Source organism: Ursus americanus, chromosome 23, assembly GCF_024610735.1.
Source record: "Ursus americanus isolate L20-20 chromosome 23, mUrsAme1.1.p, whole genome shotgun sequence".
Classification (NCBI taxonomy): domain Eukaryota; kingdom Metazoa; phylum Chordata; class Mammalia; order Carnivora; family Ursidae; genus Ursus; species Ursus americanus.
In genome coordinates this window covers 362,727-380,636 of record NC_142149.1, presented here as the reverse complement: position 1 = coordinate 380,636, position 17,910 = coordinate 362,727, and the positions used below count along the sequence as shown (strand labels likewise).

Here is a 17,910-nt window from a genome sequence, read left to right as displayed (position 1 = left end):
CGGGGAAGGGGGCCAGCGGGGAAGGGCCAGCGGGGAAGGGCCAGCGGGGAAGGGCCAGCGGGGAAGGGGGCCAGCGGGGAAGGGGGCCAGTGGGGACAGGCCAGTGGGGACGGGCCAGTGGGGAAGGGGGCCAGCGGGGACGGGGGCCAGCGGGGACGGGGAGCAGGCATTTTAAAGAAAGCACCTAAAGACACTTCATTCTGTTTAAGTAAATATTTTGAGCTCTGGTCCTGTGTTGGAGGCTCAGGGCTTGTCCATGACAGCCCCTGGGGAAGGCAACGGGAGGAGGTGGGCCATTATGTTCATCATTGGAAGCTGCTGTCACAGAGTTCCCAGGAAGAGGGTCTCGCGTTGGATTTGATTTAACTGATTTGACTCTGTTCTCAGGCCTCTATCTAGGGCCTTGAATTAGGCGTCAGTGAGAAGCTTGGCATCCACATCCGAAGGACACGTTTCAGGATGTGTCTGATTTTATAAACTGAATTGTGGTTTAAAAAAGCACCAGGACCTAGAGACAGAATGACAACTACCCTGGAGGCTCTGATCTGCCAACAATGAGGACTTTTATTTAAAAAAATAAAGCCATGGGTCATTTGTGCGGCACAGCGTTGGTTTTGAATTTCTCTCCTGGTGTTTAGCAAAGCGCAGACCTAACTCACCTGCTCTGTTTGTTCTTCTTCTCCTTAGGCTGCTTTCCAGGAGAATGTGGGAAGACAGGTATGGCTACTTCTTGAAGTCTTCATTCCTAAAACTTCCTGTAGTTTTAGCAGTAGAAATACCGAAAGCTACAAACTTGTTATCTCCTCGCATTGTTAGATGAGGGTAAAGAATTTACCTAGAATAAGCTAATATTTAACTCAGTGATGTGTGGTCACAGACCCACTCATGATGTTATCCAGGGGAGAGTCGACACAAATTTTAAACAGTTAGTATTGTGTTTTATGGGAAACCCGAATGTGTAAGTATTTCACACATACACACACGTCAGAGGTCAGTGCCTTACGCATTGCCACCCGATTTTAGCAGCTGCCTGTGGGTGAGGGAGGGATGTGGGTGGAGGAGCCCGGCTTCTCAGGGACAGAGATGTGATCACTGCCCATCCTACGTGTGGTAGGAGCCAGCTTCTGGAAGCCATTGACCCTGTGGCCTCTCTCTGTACCCACCAACCCCATTGTGCCCCCTAGTCCTGAACCTCTCATGACTGGTCAGCCTTGGCTGGGTGGTGTGGCTCTTATCACCGAGTCATTCACACTGCGTGTGCCGGTGGCCACACTGGGACATGTGGCCAGCCTGGGGAAGAATCATATCATGTTGGGGGAACACTGAGGCAGGTCATGTTGGGGGAACACTGAGCTGAGCTCTGGTGAGCGCCCCAGGAGGAAGATCTGGGCTGAAGAGTGTATTGTGGGTGAGGGCATCAGCAGATGGTGCTGGGGGACAAGAGGAGACAGTGATGGGCATCTGGGACTTGGGGGTCAGAAGTCAGGCTGCAGGGCCTAAGGGGAGCCTCATGTAGAAGTCTCACTCAGCAGTGGGAGAGGCAGGTCTCAGGGAGGGAAGCCTCAGGTAAAACACAAACATTTTGACTTGGTGTTGGGGTGTTTGGGGGGGAAAATGCCCCCTATGTGGGGAAAGTGCCCCCTGTGTCCATGAGGGCCCTCGTTGCAGACCCGGGGGCCTGGATTCTGCACGCTGGGTCCATGGTCTCCCGGTTTAGTTGCCGTTCTCCCGGGCTGCCAGAGGCCAGGATGAGGGCTGACCCTTCTGCTTCCACAGGGGAGGCGACCTTTGGTTCTTGGTGGGACGTTCTCCCAGAATCGGCCCAGGAGGGCCATCGAGTCCTGCTCCCACAGCTGGCTGCAGGGCACATGCTGCTTTGTGCTTCATTCTCCTCTAGCACCTCTGCCCCTCGGGGTCTCTCCCCTTCTTCCCTGGCTCGGAGGTGGTTGGGGCCAGTGTCCGTGGATGTCCCTTAGTCCACGTCCACCTGGGGCCCTGGAAACTTAGGAGACAGCGGCTCCCTAGGAGAAGACAGCTGACCTCTGAAGGGGAAAAACTTCAGTGTGTCGGGGCCGCAAGTGTGGGGAGCTCCAGAAGGCAGTGCTGCTCTGGCGAAGGAAGGGGTTGGACAGGGAAGGAACCTGCTGGAAGCTGAACTGAGGGGCTCTGGGCACCCCGAAGTCAGAGTCCAGGAGAAAGAGGTGTCTCCCCACCCCGGCTTCCAGTCTGCTTTGGGCCGAGCCCTGTTCCAGACACAAGGTGGTCTGGACCAGGGGTGCTTTTGGTTCCTGGCTGTCACCGTGTCCCATTTTGTGGGGACACTCGGGTTGGGTGGACTTTCAGAGAGAGGAAAGGCCTTTAACCATGGTCTAGGTTCAGGGGATCAGCCGGAGCTGGTGTTCCTGGGGGTGTCCCCTCATCCACCCCACCTCCCCTGTACTGATGTTTCCCGTGAAACCAGTGTCCACATGGCACAGGGCGCGGGGGAGCCTTGCAGCTGTTTAAGAGACACAGACTTGGAAGGAAGTGGAGTCTGTGTGGGCCCAGGGTGCCCCCCAGCCCTGCACACGGCAGTGTCCTACGGTTTGGTGGGAACGTTGGAGAAGAAGGATGTGAACTTGCCAAAGTAAACAGGGACACACTCTGGGGAGGGCGTATAAACTCCCTGACTTGGGATGAGGTGATTAGTGATGTTTGCATGTTTGTGAGAATTCCCCAAATGTGACACACAGACTTGAAGTGTGCAAATGGTGCTGGGAGAATGGCTCACAGGATGGCCACAGACCTTCTGTGTACAACACATGCGGTATCTGGGATGTGCATGGGATCAGGTGTGCCTGTACTGTTGAGACCGGGTTTTGTTTGTTTTTATGGTGTGGGTGTGAAGAAGGTAACATTTTAAAATTGAAAATGTTTGAGTTGTTTGAAAAAAATAATGAAATATTTTTAAGTGGTTCGTATCCTACTAACACAGTGTCCAGCGTGAGATGGACAGCCAGTGAGTTGTCCGCGTGCCTCTGTCGTAGGTGTGAGTGGGTATGAACGTGGCCGTTGACCTTCTGCAAATGCCTCCCCTCACCTGTGCCATTTGTCTTCTCCCTCTTGACTCTGCGACTAGGGCACTTTCCCTCACGGAATCGATATTTTGACTGCAGCGGACTACTTTGCTGTCGGCAACAGAGCTAACTGTTTCCTGGTTATAAGGTAAGTTGTTAATTTGTCACAAAATACGATACTCCCTGTGATGCAGATGTCAGAAAATTCTCCACAATTTTCCTTTTCCCCTGAAAAGGTCACTAAGAGTAGACATAATTTACATGACCGAAATTTGTGTTTCCCGGTGATTGGACCAGGTGCCTAGTGTGGGATTCTGTTTACATAGACTCTAGAAAATGCAAATTAATCCAAAGGGACAACGGCGGGTCTGGGTGGCCTGGGGAGGGGTGTGGGATCTGCTTGCTTTTTAAAGGGCGCTAACAGTTTCAAGCGTGATAACCAGAATAAGTGCTGTCTCTGGGCGTCCCCTCCTCCCAGCCCTCCCTGTTGTGTGGGTGCTGCCTCTGTGCCGCCTTCGCGCCCCACGCTTCCTCCGGCTGCCGCAGACCCACAAAGGTGGCTTAGAAGGGATCGTTCGTTTGTTTTTTCTTTCCAGTAAAATAGTGCTTCCCAAGTTGAAGGGGTCTCTGGGTTGTTTATGAGATGCGAATAAGAAGAGGTATTTGAGGGGCGCCTGGGTGGCTCAGTCGTTAAGCATCTGCCTTCGGCTCAGGGCGTGATCCCGGCGTTCTGGGATCGAGCCCCACATCAGGCTCCTGTGCTGGGAGCCTGCTTCTCCCTCTCCCACTCCCCCTGCTTGTGTTCCCTCTCTCGCTGGCTGTCTCTCTCTCTGTCAAATGAATAAATAAAATCTTAAAAAAAAAAAAAAAAAAAAGAAGAGGTACTTGAGAAATCAGGTCAGGGGTGAATGTGTAATATCTCCAGCAGCGCTGCAGGACCCGAGTCAGACGTGCACCTGCCCGACTTGGGTGCTGGGAGGCATCGTGCTGCGTTATTAGCTCCTCGCTGCGGCGCCAGCACGGGAAGGGCCCGCTGTATCATCCGTGCCGCGTCGCCGTGGACGTGCGTTAACCGTTCTGCACCCTAAGGAGAGACTCCCCACCTGTGCAGGACGTGCGGGAGTTACTCTTCTCCATGACCAGCACGCATAGATTTTTTTTTAAAAACATAACATTTGGCCCCTTTCTCAAAGAGTCTGACTAACACACTGTGTTTTTAGCACCCTTTCCATCTTTTCTGAACATCTACTAGCTTTCTGTGCCTTATCAGTTCTTTCCTGCTTTTGTTCTGTTTTCTTTGTTAACATTGGAACATATGTTTTAATGTGGCACGTTTACTGTGGGGGTGGGATGGGAGGAGGAGAGGGAACCGTGCTGAGGGGGACAGCCCAGGAGGAATGGTCCAGTGTCAGTGGGGCCCAGCTCGCTGTAGTGGGGGGCTTCTGAGCCATAGTGAGGGCTGTGCATCATCCTGAGTCACGGGACGCGGCTCGAGAGGTCTGCGTTTTGGCAACTGGAAGTGCGGAGGTCGGTCAGGACCCCTGACAAGTTGATTCTTCTGGAGATCAGAGTTTCTGGCACACACAGGAATGGAAGCAAGTTGAAAGCAGCAGGTGAAGACAGTCAGGTGGGGCGTACCAGCAGGTGCCTCAGCTTTGTTTTTACTCCGACAGCTCTGTTAAAGTTCTGAGAGCACGAGGACACTGCCCGTCTCACACGTATGTTCTGATCTGTCGCCACGCCCAGGTGGTGGAAGAGCTGCCACCAGAGTTCCCCCAGGCCCCCTCCCCGGGTGGCTCCGGTCTGCTGCTCCCTGAGTTCGTTTGCACTTTCTTAAGTGGTGCGAATGGAATCACACGGTGTGCACCCTGTATTTGTGCTGGTTCTTTCACTCGTCGTGTGCTAATGATTCATTCATTCCTTGGTTGCTGACCAGTGTTCCACGCTTGTCTGTCCCAGTTGAGGCACACCTGGGTGTCTCCAGTTTGGGGCAGCTACAGATAAAGCAGCAGTGAACGCCCATGTCCACACCTGTCTGTGGGCAGGTGCTTTCGCTTGTTGAGGGCCTAGGGATGGAACAGCTGGACCCTAACTTTTTAAGAAACCGCCAGACAGACTTCCAGGCAGTGGCTCGGTTTCACACGGCCCCGGCAGCCACCCTTCGCTGTGGCCCATCTTTCTAATTGTGGCCAGGAGCAGCTCCTTCATCTGTGTTTTCCTAATGACCTACGGCTTTGAGCATCTCTCGGGAGCTTCTTTGATCAATCTTTTACCTATTTATTGGGTTAGTTTTCTTCTTACTGAGAATTTGAGAATTCTTTATATAGTCTGGATACAAGTCCTTTTTCAGGTAAACAATCTGCAAACGTTTTCTTTTTGCCTGTGATTTGTCCTTTCAGTATCCTGTGTATTCCTGAGACTAAACCTCTAGAAAAGTCGTGTTTATTTCTGTACACCTATTTTATTACATATAATTTCCATATAGGAAGATTCACCAATTTAAAATGTGGGTTTTGGCTGATGGGTGGCCACCACTGCGGTCAACGAGGGGCGCGCTTCCCTCCAGAAAGTCACTCAATCCCGGGCCCTGGCAGCTCTGAGCCGCCTCCTGTGCCCAGAGTCTGCCTTCTTTGGAATTGGTGTGAACGGAGTCACAAGGTGCGTTTGCTTTTGTGTCCTGGCTTCACCGTGTTACTGAGTTCTGCTTTCCCCTGCCCTGTCCCTCGTTCACCAGCTGGTGGTCACTCGAGCCCCTTTGACGTCAACATGTGAACACAGGGCTGTTCCTGTTGGGACACAACCAGTGGTCGTTGGCACTTTCTGTTGTGGGTGTCCTGTTGCTGGAAGTTTCCTTAGCAGATTTCTGACATCTGTAGTCCTGTGCATGCTTCTTGAAATACATTTTGTTGTATTTTGCTTTCCAGTAATTTGCACATTCCTGTCATACAAGTTCTTCGAACTAAGGAGCCCTTGGAGCAAACTGTCTCCTTCCCTGCCTCCTAGCTCAGCGAATGGCACGCCACCCGCACGGTCAGCTCCGTTTTGCTTCTCTTGCTGTCTCCTTCCCCACATCCGCTTGGTGACCTAGTTCTGTCACTTCTGTGTCCCTAATAGCCTTCAAATACTCCTCATGCTGTCGATCCCCTCAGCTGTCCCTGCGGCCCAGCTCTTACTGTCCCGACACTGGCCAGGTCCTCGCCTGCTACCCTCTGCTGACACCCTCTTTAGCTCTGCACTTGGTCTCCGTGCAGACCCTGAGCACTCAGGGAGTGCTGTACACCGGGGGGTGGTTCCGGGCGTGTGTCTTCCCCATGGTCAGCTGTCAGTTGGTGCCAGAGGTCGACTAGAACTCAGGTGGCTGGCCTCTGTCCATTTCTTCCCGTGAGGCCACTGTTCATGGATGCTTGCCTGGGGCAGTCCGGTCTGGCAGTTCCCGGGGCCCTTTGGTGATGGGGATCCTGTGGTCACATCTTGGCTCCTTTTCTGACAGCTTGTGCACTGTCCTGGTTTTTCTGTTTTTCCTTCTGACTTTATTTGTTTCATCACAGGGTTAGAGGGTCTCTCAGTCTCACTCACCTCTGGAGAAGCCTCTGCTTTTCTTTCTTTCACATCCAGAACAAACACCTCCTCTGTCTGGCACCTTGTAGCACATGCCTGTCCACACAGCACCCGTGTTCACCCCGTGCATGTGCACATGTGTGCCTACCCAGGATTCAGGAACATCCGTGTGTTTCCCCCTTTCTAAGCCCTCTGTGCCATCCACTTTGTCTCTCAGCCACCATGTAACGCATGTGGCCGATGGCTCAGTCTGTGGCGGGGATGTGTGGATGGCATGGCCGGTGCAGACAGTATGTGTAAGCAGTGGAGGGTTTTAGAGGAACGACACGTACAAGTGTGTGTTTGTGGAGTAGGAAACGCAAGGGCGTGGGTCTTTCAGGGCTGCTCTTGTGTCCTGGTTCCATCCCGGGGGTCCTCGTCCTCAGTTCCCTGGGTCGTCTTCTAGAGAGGGTCAGTTTGTGTCGCACAGATGGGCATGTTGTCTTCCTTCTGGGCACGCCGAGCGATGGCGCCCAGTGCACAAGGTTGTCACGGCTTACGTGCTCGTCAGCGGAGGACGACCGTCCAGCTGTGGGAGATCAGGAGACGGCTGGGGTTTACTGTCCTGCGTGGCAGAGGGTGCGCTCCCTGTGCCGATGGGCAGCACTCCTGCGGCACATCTCTCCATGTCCTGTGTCTCCTGTGTGGACATAGAGTGTAATTTGCTGGCCTGTGGCTTCTGTCTCGTCTTTTGCTGTTATATGTGATGTGAAGGGAACATTGTTGCTCATGGTATTTCTCACTCTGTGGTTGTGTCTCAGTGAATTAACAAAAGTGGGCTTGCTGGATCTTTATGTTTTCAATTTCCTGTTTGATGCCAGTCACTGTCCGTAGAGGCTGCACTGTAGGGGTGCTCCCAGCGGTGTTTCTGGGTGTCTCTAGATCCTTCCAACAATGGCTGTGACACCCCTCGCCCCCGACTTTGGCGATCTGACAGACGGACGGAGGCTTTCTTTCTGTCTCCCACGAGGAGGAGGCTGAACCTGAGCTGTGTCCATTTTCTTCTCTGTAGACTGTCTTTGAGGATTTTCCTATGAGGTGATGGCATTTTCTTATGGATTTGGAACAACTTTATTTTAAAGAAGTCTTTTATCTGTGATAACAGTTGCTGGTATTTTGTTTTTGAGTTTGTTATTATCTTTTGACTTTGTTTATGGTGCGTTTTTCCTGACAGACATTTTTCTTTTTGGTTACATATTTGAATGTACCAATCTTTAATGGGTTTTGAGATGTAAGTAGAGAGGTGTGTCCTACGTGGAGATTTTTTGTCTTAATTGTCCTACAGTATTTTCACTGGACGTAACTTTTATTTTTGAGGCATAATTTACATTCCGTCAGCTGTCCTGGGGTGAGGGTAACAGTTCAGCGAGAGCTGACAGTGTACACACCTGGGCGGCCAGCACCTCCATCGAGATGCCGCGGGCGCGTGGCCTCAGCCCGCCACTGTGGGTCGCTGATGCCGTTTGCAGAACGTCACATAAGTGGAATCAGAAAGGATGTGCTCGCGCTTTGGGCTTCTTCGCTCGGCGAGCTGGTTTGGAGCGTTGTGCGTGCTGTGTGTTGTGAGCGGCCTCCGTGCGTGGCTGCTGCAGGGTACCTCTTAGCTCACCTGTTCTAGGTGTTTAGGCTGTTGTGAGGTTGTGGCTCTGATGAATAAAGCTGCTGTGGGCTTTTATTTGCAGGTCTTCATGTGGACCTTTAGCTTATTTCTCCTAGGTAAATACTTAACAAGGGGATTTCTGTATATCTAACTTTATAAGGAACTACCAAAGGTTTTGAATGTGGCTGTGCGATTTCACCTCTCACAAGCAGGTGTGCAGGAGTTCCTGCTCCTTCCCATCCTCACCGCTTCTGAATACTGTCTTTTTCAGCATGTTTATTGCTGGCTTTCCTGAGTACACACAGCCAATGATAGACCACCTGGTGACCATGAAGATCAGCCATTGGGATGGGTAAGTTTTGTGTTTTTGTGCTTGTCTCATTAGTGATGTATTTTATCAGATTATCTGTCAAATAAGAATTCTTATGTTTTTTTCCCAGAGGAGAGGTTAAATTGAGCTAAGCCTTGAGTATATCTTCTCATTGTAGATTTCATATTTTAAGATGACTTTTGAGAAGTGATAGGAGTTCCAGTTTTCATGCCTGATGTGCTGGTTAATGGTCTGTGTCCAGTTTTACCTCTGGAGACATTAGGTGTGCCAGGTGTGAAATGTTCCCGTGTGGATACTGTCGTGATGGCGTGTGATGGAGGGCAGGAGCAGCCTCCCCAGGCACTCCCTCTGTGGCCCCTTCCTCCAGCGCTGCCCTGCGTGGCTGCTCTGGCTGGCGGTCTTCTCCGTTGTCTCCTGGAAGCTAGCAGGCTTTGGCGGCTTTTCCTGATTATGTAGCAGTCTCAGGGCCTCTGAGCGGTTCACTAGTTCACCGTCCCTTCACAGGGAGGGCTCCCTGTGTGATCCAGAACACAGGGGAGTGTCTGTGCCGCCAGCTGCTGTTACCGCCCCTGGGAAGACGAGATTGCTTCGTCGTAGGAGGGCTTGGTGTGGCTGCTGGTGCAGACAGGAGATCTCGAGGGCGGTAAGTGCCCGCAGATATAAGTAGCTCATTGGGTTGTACGTCTAGAACCCCAGCTTTTGGGTGGGCGTCACTTGCAGAAAGTGCTTTCTGATCTGCTGGGGAATGTGTTCCAGCTTCTGCCAGGACCAGTGCCACGTGTGGCGAGGCATCGGCGTGTGTGCTGCACATGCAGGAAGGCAGGGCTCTTCTCGGGAGTGCGGCGCCTCCGTGTGCCGCTTGCGTGGGTACAGCCCGCCCACCAGGAGGCCCCTTTCTCCGTTTCCTTGCTGGGAATCTTCCTGAGAGTTGTGCTGGTTTCTGACACTTGAGGCATAACTGCAAAGATTCTCATAATTAGGACAAAGATTCCACGCACTGAACCTGTGAGAAATTAGTTAATTAGCCTGTCAGTCAGTAGGGTATTTAAGACCAGAATTGTACATGTGTTATTACCCGTGGTGTTGGACCAAACTCTTGAGCTGTTGAAATCTCCAGCTGATGTCAGAACATTCACTTCCTTTAGTTCTGACACTTACCTTTCACATATTTTGGGTGGGCCTCTCTCGTTAGGTGCATTTGCATTTATAATTTTTGTCTTCCCAGTGGGTTGGCCCTTCATCATTATGACATGTCCTTCTCTGTTTCATATTAGATTTCTTGTCTTAAAGTGGGATTTGATACAATTATAGCATAAGGGTAGGCATTCTTTCTTTAAAGGGCCAGACAGTAAATATTTTAGGTCACCGTTCCGTATATTTTATTGTTTTTTCTTTATATGACCTTTTAAGATGTAAAAACCATTCTTAGCTTGGGGCCTTACCAAAAGAGGCCCCGATGGAGCCCTTGTAGCAGCTGCCCGCCTGCTGCCCTTTGCTCTCAGCCTGTGTGTGTCTTGTAGGGTCTTGCTTTTATACCCTTTCTGACAAAGTCTGCCTTTTGTGTGAGGCCTTCAGTCCATGCACATTTAATGTAATCGTCAGCACGGTTCACTTGTCATCTTGCTGTTTGTTTTCTGTTTTTTTCTCATGGCTTTTGGTTTGTTAATTTAATTTAAGAAAAGATTCTTTGTGGACATTTTCTTTTTAGAATAAGCTCTGAAAACCTGAAAGTTTTCAGGGTGTGTGAGCCACAGCATGGAGGGAAATGTTGTCTGGTCCTACTTTCTCTGTCAGGTTTGGAGACCCTCGGGATAAATCAGCGAACACTCTTCTAGCACGTGGGGCTTTACAAAGCATGATGTGGCCTTGTTATTTTAGGATTCTTTAAAGGTGGAGATGTTTCTGTGTCTGTCTGTCTTTGGCCTGGATTCTGTTAGTGAGATAGCAGGTAGAAGTTCACAAATAGGGACTTTTCGGTTCTCTGGTTAACACATGCCTTGCTTATGGAAAATGGGGAGCCCCTTGCAGAATTCTTTTTTTTTTCTCTTTTTTTTAAAGATTTTATTTATTTATTCGACAGAGATAGAGACAGCCAGCGAGAGAGGGAACACAAGCAGGGGGAGTGGGAGAGGAAGAAGCAGGCTCCCAGCGGAGGAGCCTGATGTGGGGCTCGATCCCAGATCGCCGGGATCACGCCCTGAGCCGGAGGCAGACGCTTAACGACTGCGCCACCCAGGTGCCCCCCCTTGCAGAATTCTTAATAAACACTGTTGTGTGGTGTACCTTGACTGGTACAGGGATTCTGTTTTGCCTTAAATAGTACCACTTTTAAGAGGTATTGGTCCATTGCCTTGGGTTTCTTTTTGAAAGTTTTCTGACACCCAACATAATTTACATATCAAGATAAACATAACTTAAAATTTTTTTTGATTATGGGAAAATATACATAGTATCTACCATCTTAACTACTTTTTGTGTACGGTCAGTAGTGTTCCATAGGGTTGCCTTGTTGTGCACCCGTTACTACCATTCGCCTCCGGAACTTTTTCAACTGAAAAACGGAAACTCTGTCCCCATTGAACAGGGACTTGTCGTCCTCACTCCCTCCCTTAGCCCCTGGCATCCATCATCCTACTGTCTTTCCCTACGAGTTCGATCCCTCCAGGGTCCCGATGTAAGTGGAGTCATACGATATTTGTCCGTCTGTGACTGGCTGATGTCACCGAGTATAATCTCCTTCACTTGCATCCGTGTTGTAGCAGGTGACAGGATTTCCTTCCATTTTAAGTAACACTCCACTGTGTGTATAGACCACACATTCTTCACCCATTCATCTGTTGGTGGACCCCAGGGCTGCCTCCATCTCTTGGCTGTTGTGAAAAATGCTGCTGTGAATGTAGGTGTGCAAATGGCTCCTCAAGACCCCACTTTCAGCTCTTTCCGGTAAATACCCAGAAGTGGGATTACCGGATCATGTGGGAGTTCTATCTTTAATGTTTTGGGGGAGTCCCCAGAACCATGCTGGTTTTCACAATGGCTGTGCCATCTTACATTCCCACCCCCCATATCTCACCATTCCTTGACTTCTGCTTTCCCGACCGTGGCCGTCTTCGTGGATGTGAGGTGGCACCTTGTGGTTTTCATTTGCATTCCCCTGATGATTGTTGACCTCGAGCACCTTCTCTTGTTAGTTGGCTATTTGTGTATTGTCTTTGGAGAGACATCTCAGGTCCTTTGCCCATTTTTTAATCCAGTTACTTGTTTTTTGTTGTTGAGCTGTAGAAGTTTTTCATATATTCTGATATTAATCAATTATCAGACACATGATTTGCAAGTATTTTCTCCCATCCTGTAGGTTGCCTTATCACTCTGTTGACGATGTCCTTTGATAAACAGAAGTTGTAAATTTTAATGCAGACTATTTATCTATTATCCATTTACCCATTTTTACTTTTATTGCCTGTGCTTTTAGTGTTATATCCAAGAAGGCATCATCAGATCTAACATCATGAAGCTTTTCCCCTCTCTTCTCTTCTAAGAGTTTATAGTTTTAGGTCTTCTGTTTAGGCGATAAATACAACGGTTTTAAGTAGAGAAAGGTTGTGCTCAAAGTGGCCGTAATTGGGAAAGATGCATGTAACCGTGCCTGTTGGAGTGGCCGCCCCCTTTGCCTCCTTGGGACTTATTCCTGCTGAAATAAATGGTTCTCTGCTCTGAGACCCATTCATCCCTCGTTCTTCAGAAACAGCTTCCTGAATGCTGACCATTTATGGAGGCTTTGGGGGTGCAGCACTGTGGTTGGTTTTAGTTGCTGAATGGTTTAGTGTTGGGAATGGTGGTCATGGGTGTGTGGTGTTGAGTTTCCTGGTGCTGAGACATCCCTACCTCCAAGAACTTGTGGTTTGCTGTCAGAAGTGGACCCCTTAAGCAGGACCCGGGGGCACAGGAGGGGTGGGACGTGGTCCTGCCTGGATACGAGGCGCGGGGTGTGTGTGTGTGTGTGTCATCCTGTTTTCATGTTTCTGTGTTCACTCAGTGCTGATGTATTTCAGATGTTTAATTGTCAAAATACAGATAGCCCTCTTTTGCATGTTTGTTTCCACCTTAATGTTTTTATCCTGTTTCTGTGTTGTCCTGTTGTCATCACCCAAAGCATTGTTGTTTGGTGATGACTGCTGTTTCGCTCTGCCCTCCTGGCGCCTAGTGCCCAGGGGTGGGGTGGGGTGGGGTGGGTAGGGTGGGGTTGGGGAAGGTGGGTTTGGTCAGTCGCCTCTGGCCCCAGGGGCTCAGAGGGCCTCAGGGTCTCACTTACCAGCCCTGGGGGCTTCCTTCTGCTGTTTGATGTGTTGAGATGTCTGATGTGTCTTTATTGGAAATATCTGTACTGCTGTGATATGTGCCTCCCATCTATTAAGCCTGAGCCATACAACATTTGTCCTGTGCAACCCCTGTGGTCCTCACAGTGAGGATTTCACCTGGCTCTGCCCAGTAGCCTATCTTCTGAATCCCTTGGGGTGTGGGAGGTTAGAGACACCCAGAGGAGGAGGCTGTGCCCTGTGCAGGCCCAGCTCAGGCCCTCAGTTTGGTGAATTTGCTTGTCCTTGTTTGTTACAATCACAGGTGCTTATTTGTTCATTTATGTTTATTTTTATTGGTGGTTTTGAGTCAGTTGGCACTTCTGTGTTCTGTCTGTCCTCTCTCTTCATGAGTGGACTCAAGCTCGAATCATCAGAAGGAAGGAACTGACCGTTGTCTCCATCCCTCCCCCCAGGGTCATCAGGGAGCTGTCTGCGAAGGCTCTGCATAACCTGGCACAGCGAGCTCCTGAGTACAGCGCCGCCCACGGTAGGTGTGCCCCGGCCGTCCCGCTAGTGCAACACACACGTGTGTGTGTGCTCCTGTGTATCCGTGGTCCACACAGCAGAGGGTGAGGACAGGCCCTGTGCTGACGTCCAGGCCTGAAAGGCTAAGAATAACGTGGTGTTTCTCTCTTGCTGAGAAGCGTGTGACTGAGGAACTGGTCTGCGCTGGGTCAGGGGACAGAATACAACCAGACGTCATGAATGGTGTGGTGTGTGCCCTGAGTGCAGGTGCCAGTTACCGCAGGGAGCGGATGGGTTCCGTTAGGTATCTCGTGTATTTCAGAAGTAGTTCTTTCTTTCTTTTTTAGTGAAGTAGTTCTCGATGTAAGACGTTAAAGAAGGAGCTTCTTCCTGGCAGCTCCTGGCTGTGGGGGTGGCCTGCTGTGCTGTTTGCCAGGCTCTGCAGGAGAGAAGAACTGCCAGGTCCAAAGTGATCACACCTATTATCGTGAAGGAAAGAACCGTATTCCAGAGTGAACATACACCTGATTTCAGTATAGGGAACCATACTCAAATTTCTTTAAATTATGCTTATTCTCACGGACTTTTATTAGGGTAACTAGTGGTCACATCATGGCTCATCGTTTGGAGTTACCAATCTTACTTATGTGTGCCTCTCAACACACTCTGGGGCGTTAGTTCCTAAAGGTCTTCAGTGTCATGGTCTGCTCATGAAATGTGATGTCAGAAGTCTCTTGTTGACCTATAATCGATCATCTTCATGGCCTGAATGAAGGGGCGCTCAACCTCGTCCTTTCTTCCCAGTCGGAGAGCGTTAACAGGATGAGGGATCTCCCCAGTTCTTGAACACTGACCGTTGCCAGCTGCTGTGCTTGAGCACCTGTGTGGGACGCTTCTGGCTTGGACGCTGTCTGCGTCTGCAGCGGGGCATTTGTGCGTCCAGGGAAGTGGAAGCTCAGAGGGTGTGATTTCCCTGCTTGGTGGGGCAGAGCTGCTGTGGACATGGCTCCTAGTCTGCACTCCACCAGCCCGGAAGGGTTTTGTGACTCTGCTTTTTGTCCCCAGAGCACCAAGGTCATAGAAGCTTCCTTGGCTCTGAGCAGGGCAGCTTTCTGTCCCCAGAGCACCAAGGTCATAGAAGCTTCCTTGGCTCTGAGCAGGGCAGCAGGCATCCACACTGAGGTGCGTCATGCACAACTGCAGGGTCCTGCTGCCCAGCCTCCATCTTGCTCTGTGCTCAAGGCAGAGTCCCTGTTGGCCATGCAGCCACAGCAAACACCTGGTTCTCTCTCTTCACTCTGTGTCCCTGCCCTGTGTCTTGGGGACCTGGGGATCGGGAAGCCCCCCTCCCCCCCCATTCTGCTCACTTCTCTGGGTACCGAGGAGGGTTTGGCGTGTTGACTTGGGTTAAGTCCTGGGTGTGGCATTAATGGCCCTTACAGAAGTCCCTTTCCATGGGTATGTCTCCCCCTTTGAATCCTGAGTCTGTGAGTCTGACACATTATCCCTCTGCACTCACTGATTTGTCGTCCGGCCCCTGTCCTTTGCAGTTCTCCCGCGTCTGCTGTCGATGACGCGGAGTCTGGACCTGCACACGCGGCACGGAGCTGTGCTTGCCTGCGCAGAGGTCACCCGTGGCCTGTACAGACTCGCGGTACAAGAGGACAGGTAGGAGAAGCTCCCGCGGTCCCATGGAACCACTGTGGTTGCAAGGTGGGAACCCCATGCACCTTCATGCTTGTTTATTTGTGATGGCGTCTCTGAGTTGTCAGATTCTTGTGTTTTATTTGGCACAGTTTTTCATTGTTCTCTCTCCTCTCACGAGTCGTGTCCGTTGATGGACCTCTGCCTCTCTAACGGGAGCCTGCGAGCTCCTGGCCAGCTGGGGCCACCGATGGCCTTAGACGTCAAGTAGCTGTTTCCCTACATCTCCTTGTCTTTCTGGGTATTGAGTTAGGTTATAAAAGCAAGATATGTTTTCAGAGAGGGTAGTGAGTGGGCCGTATACTCAGTATTCTTTGCTCATTATTACTTTTCATAATTTAGAATACCAGAGAATATAAATGGTAACACTTCCCCTGAGAACTTTTCTTTTTTTTTTTTTTAAGATTTTTATTTATTTATTTATTTGACAGAGATAGAGACAGCCAGCGAGAGAGGGAACACAAGCAGGGGGAGTGGGAGAGGAAGAAGCAGGCTCATAGTGGAGGGGCCTGATGTGGGGCTCGATCCCATAACACCGGGATCACGCCCTGAGCCGAAGGCAGACGCTTAACCGCTGTGCCACCCAGGCGCCCCCCCCTGAGAACTCTTCTAACCAGCAGAGTTCTAACGAAGAATGGGGGAGCACGTGGTGTGGGGCCATTGGAGCAGCTCTAAACCTGCCATGTTTTGTAAGTTTGTAGGGCTACCATTTGGGTTTCTACTTCTTTCCAACCGACTTTTCCACAAAAGGAAAAGCTCACAACACACTACAGAGTCTGTAACCTGGATTTTGGACTGCACTTTGAGGGACACTGTGTTTTAATCCATCAGATCACTCTGGATGATTCCCTGGGGCCAACTGAGGCAGGGTGCTGGCAACAAGCCCAGGAGCTTTGGTCTGGTTCCCCCCCCCCAGATGCACACTGTCGTGCAGCCTTAAGGACGTCCACATGGGGGTGAAATGGCACCTGCGGGCCAGGCGGAGGACTTGGTGTCGATGGCAGAGCTCTCTGAGGTTGAGCAGAGACCACGAGAGAGCCAGAGTCTTGCCCAGGGCAGCGGCATGGGATGCAGCAGGGTGTGACAGCCTGGGAGGTTGTCCACCAGGGTAGGTCAGAGAGACCAGTGCCCGGGGTTTTCTTGGTGGCCTCTGCCTGGTATGGACCCACTCCCAGACTCCCAGAAGGAAAGCAGGTTTCAGCAAAAGGCACCTGGTTTGTAGCAAATGTCTAGGCACAGAGAGTCCCCCTTCACAGTTAGGGAAGGATGGGAAGCCTCCTAAGATCAGGTTCTTGGATGTGAGCTGAGGGCCAACAGTGAGGCCACTGTGTGAACTCTCATCTGGTCCCAAGGTCCTCAGCTCAGCATCGGGGGTTTGTGTCTCTTTTCGCAGACAGTCATATTGGCTGCTCTGTGGCCTTGGGGGTCCCGGCTCTTACGGGAGGGTCATACAACCATCCTCTTTGAGTAGGTGCTGCTTTAGGGGATTGCCCTCTACAGGTGTTTGCGGGGGCTGGTTGGGCACGTGAGTAAAATGCAGCACTTTCTGAGCCCCAGGCTCCCTTGGTGCTGTTGTCCTCAGGATCTCAGCTGTTGTGTTTGAACCCATGCAGGCCTGTCGCAGACTACCTGGATGAAGCAGCAGTGCAGGGCCTGAAGCACATTCACCAGGAGGTTTGTGTCAACCCGCCGGAGGGTCCCTTTCTCCAGGTCTCCTGGTGCCTGGGAGTGACCCCTGCCCTTACAAGCTCTCTCCCCTCTCCTCAGCCCTGATCGATGCCCCAGAGCCTGATGACAGGACAGGTCCTGCTGACATCGTTCCTGGGGCCCATTACTCGGAAGCAGGGCTCTTCTTTGGCCTCTCTGGTGGCTCATCTGGGGTGGGAGGGGCCTCCTGGAGCAGGTGCACACGCTCTTCTCCGGCCACTGAATGGGGCCCGTGCAGGTGACATGGCCTCTCCTATCTGGTGCTCGTCTTTCTGTGCTGCCTGGCCACACTTGTCCGCTGGGAGCCCAGCGACGCAGGCGCGTGCCACGCCTCTGTCAGGGACGTGGCCTGTTCCTGTGGAGGCGGCACATAGAATGAGCGTGATGGCTTTGACTCCCACCTGTGCCTCCACGGTGGGGCTGCAGTCTGAAATTACGCCCAGAGTCTGTGGTTGCACATCTTGGCGGCGGGGGGCGGGGGAGGGGCAGAGGAGAGTGTGTCCATTTCTGTGAGTTTTTGAGATTTTCCAAAGCTCTGCGATTCAGGAGAGGTGAAGTGTGAACCGTAAGCCTAGTGTTACTGGATAACATCACAGTCACTCGTGAGGACTTCGATGGGTTGAGTGTTTGTTGTTCCGAATAGAGTGTATTCTTTAAGATTTGTCTCTGTACGTGTAATACGCCATTTTGATATCAGACCCTCCTGCATATGCCACTGGCTTTATGATTTTGGCACATCCATTCAGTGGGGTGTGGGCATGCCAAGAGGGTGCAGTGTGGAGAGTCGGCGGCCAGGCGGGACATCCCTGAGCTGGGGTCCCTTGTGGGGTGCAGGAAGCAGCAGAGACTGCCCCCTTGAGTTTTGTGGGACACGAAGAAGGCGTTGGCCAAGCTCAGTGCCGTCTTGGGGAGAGGGGTAGCTGGTGGTGAGGCTGCCCGGGGGTTGTCTGGAGACCCTGGAACCAGGACACAGGTTGGTCCTGGCTCCCCTCCCTGTGCCTTGGTTTCCCCTTCCACGTGGGGGGCACAGGAAAGCAGGCTGTCATGAGGTGCTTGCTGGGAGTAGAGTGGGCTCCGTCGTGAGGACCCCGC

The 17,910-nt window shown here is 51.4% G+C and overlaps 1 protein-coding gene across 2 annotated transcripts in view; it reads left to right on the top strand.

Moving 5' to 3' along the window:
* The window catches only part of TBCD (tubulin folding cofactor D), a 160,421-nt gene that overhangs the window by 104,743 nt on the left and 37,768 nt on the right, over positions 1 to 17,910 (top strand). For both annotated transcript variants that reach the window (XM_045774877.2, XM_045774875.2), the window contains exons 16-21: positions 688 to 717; positions 3,119 to 3,204; positions 8,525 to 8,605; positions 13,356 to 13,429; positions 14,958 to 15,075; positions 16,725 to 16,785. In XM_045774877.2, coding sequence (XP_045630833.2) covers positions 688 to 717; positions 3,119 to 3,204; positions 8,525 to 8,605; positions 13,356 to 13,429; positions 14,958 to 15,075; positions 16,725 to 16,785 — 450 coding nt within the window. The remainder of the gene's footprint in view (positions 1 to 687; positions 718 to 3,118; positions 3,205 to 8,524; positions 8,606 to 13,355; positions 13,430 to 14,957; positions 15,076 to 16,724; positions 16,786 to 17,910) is intronic.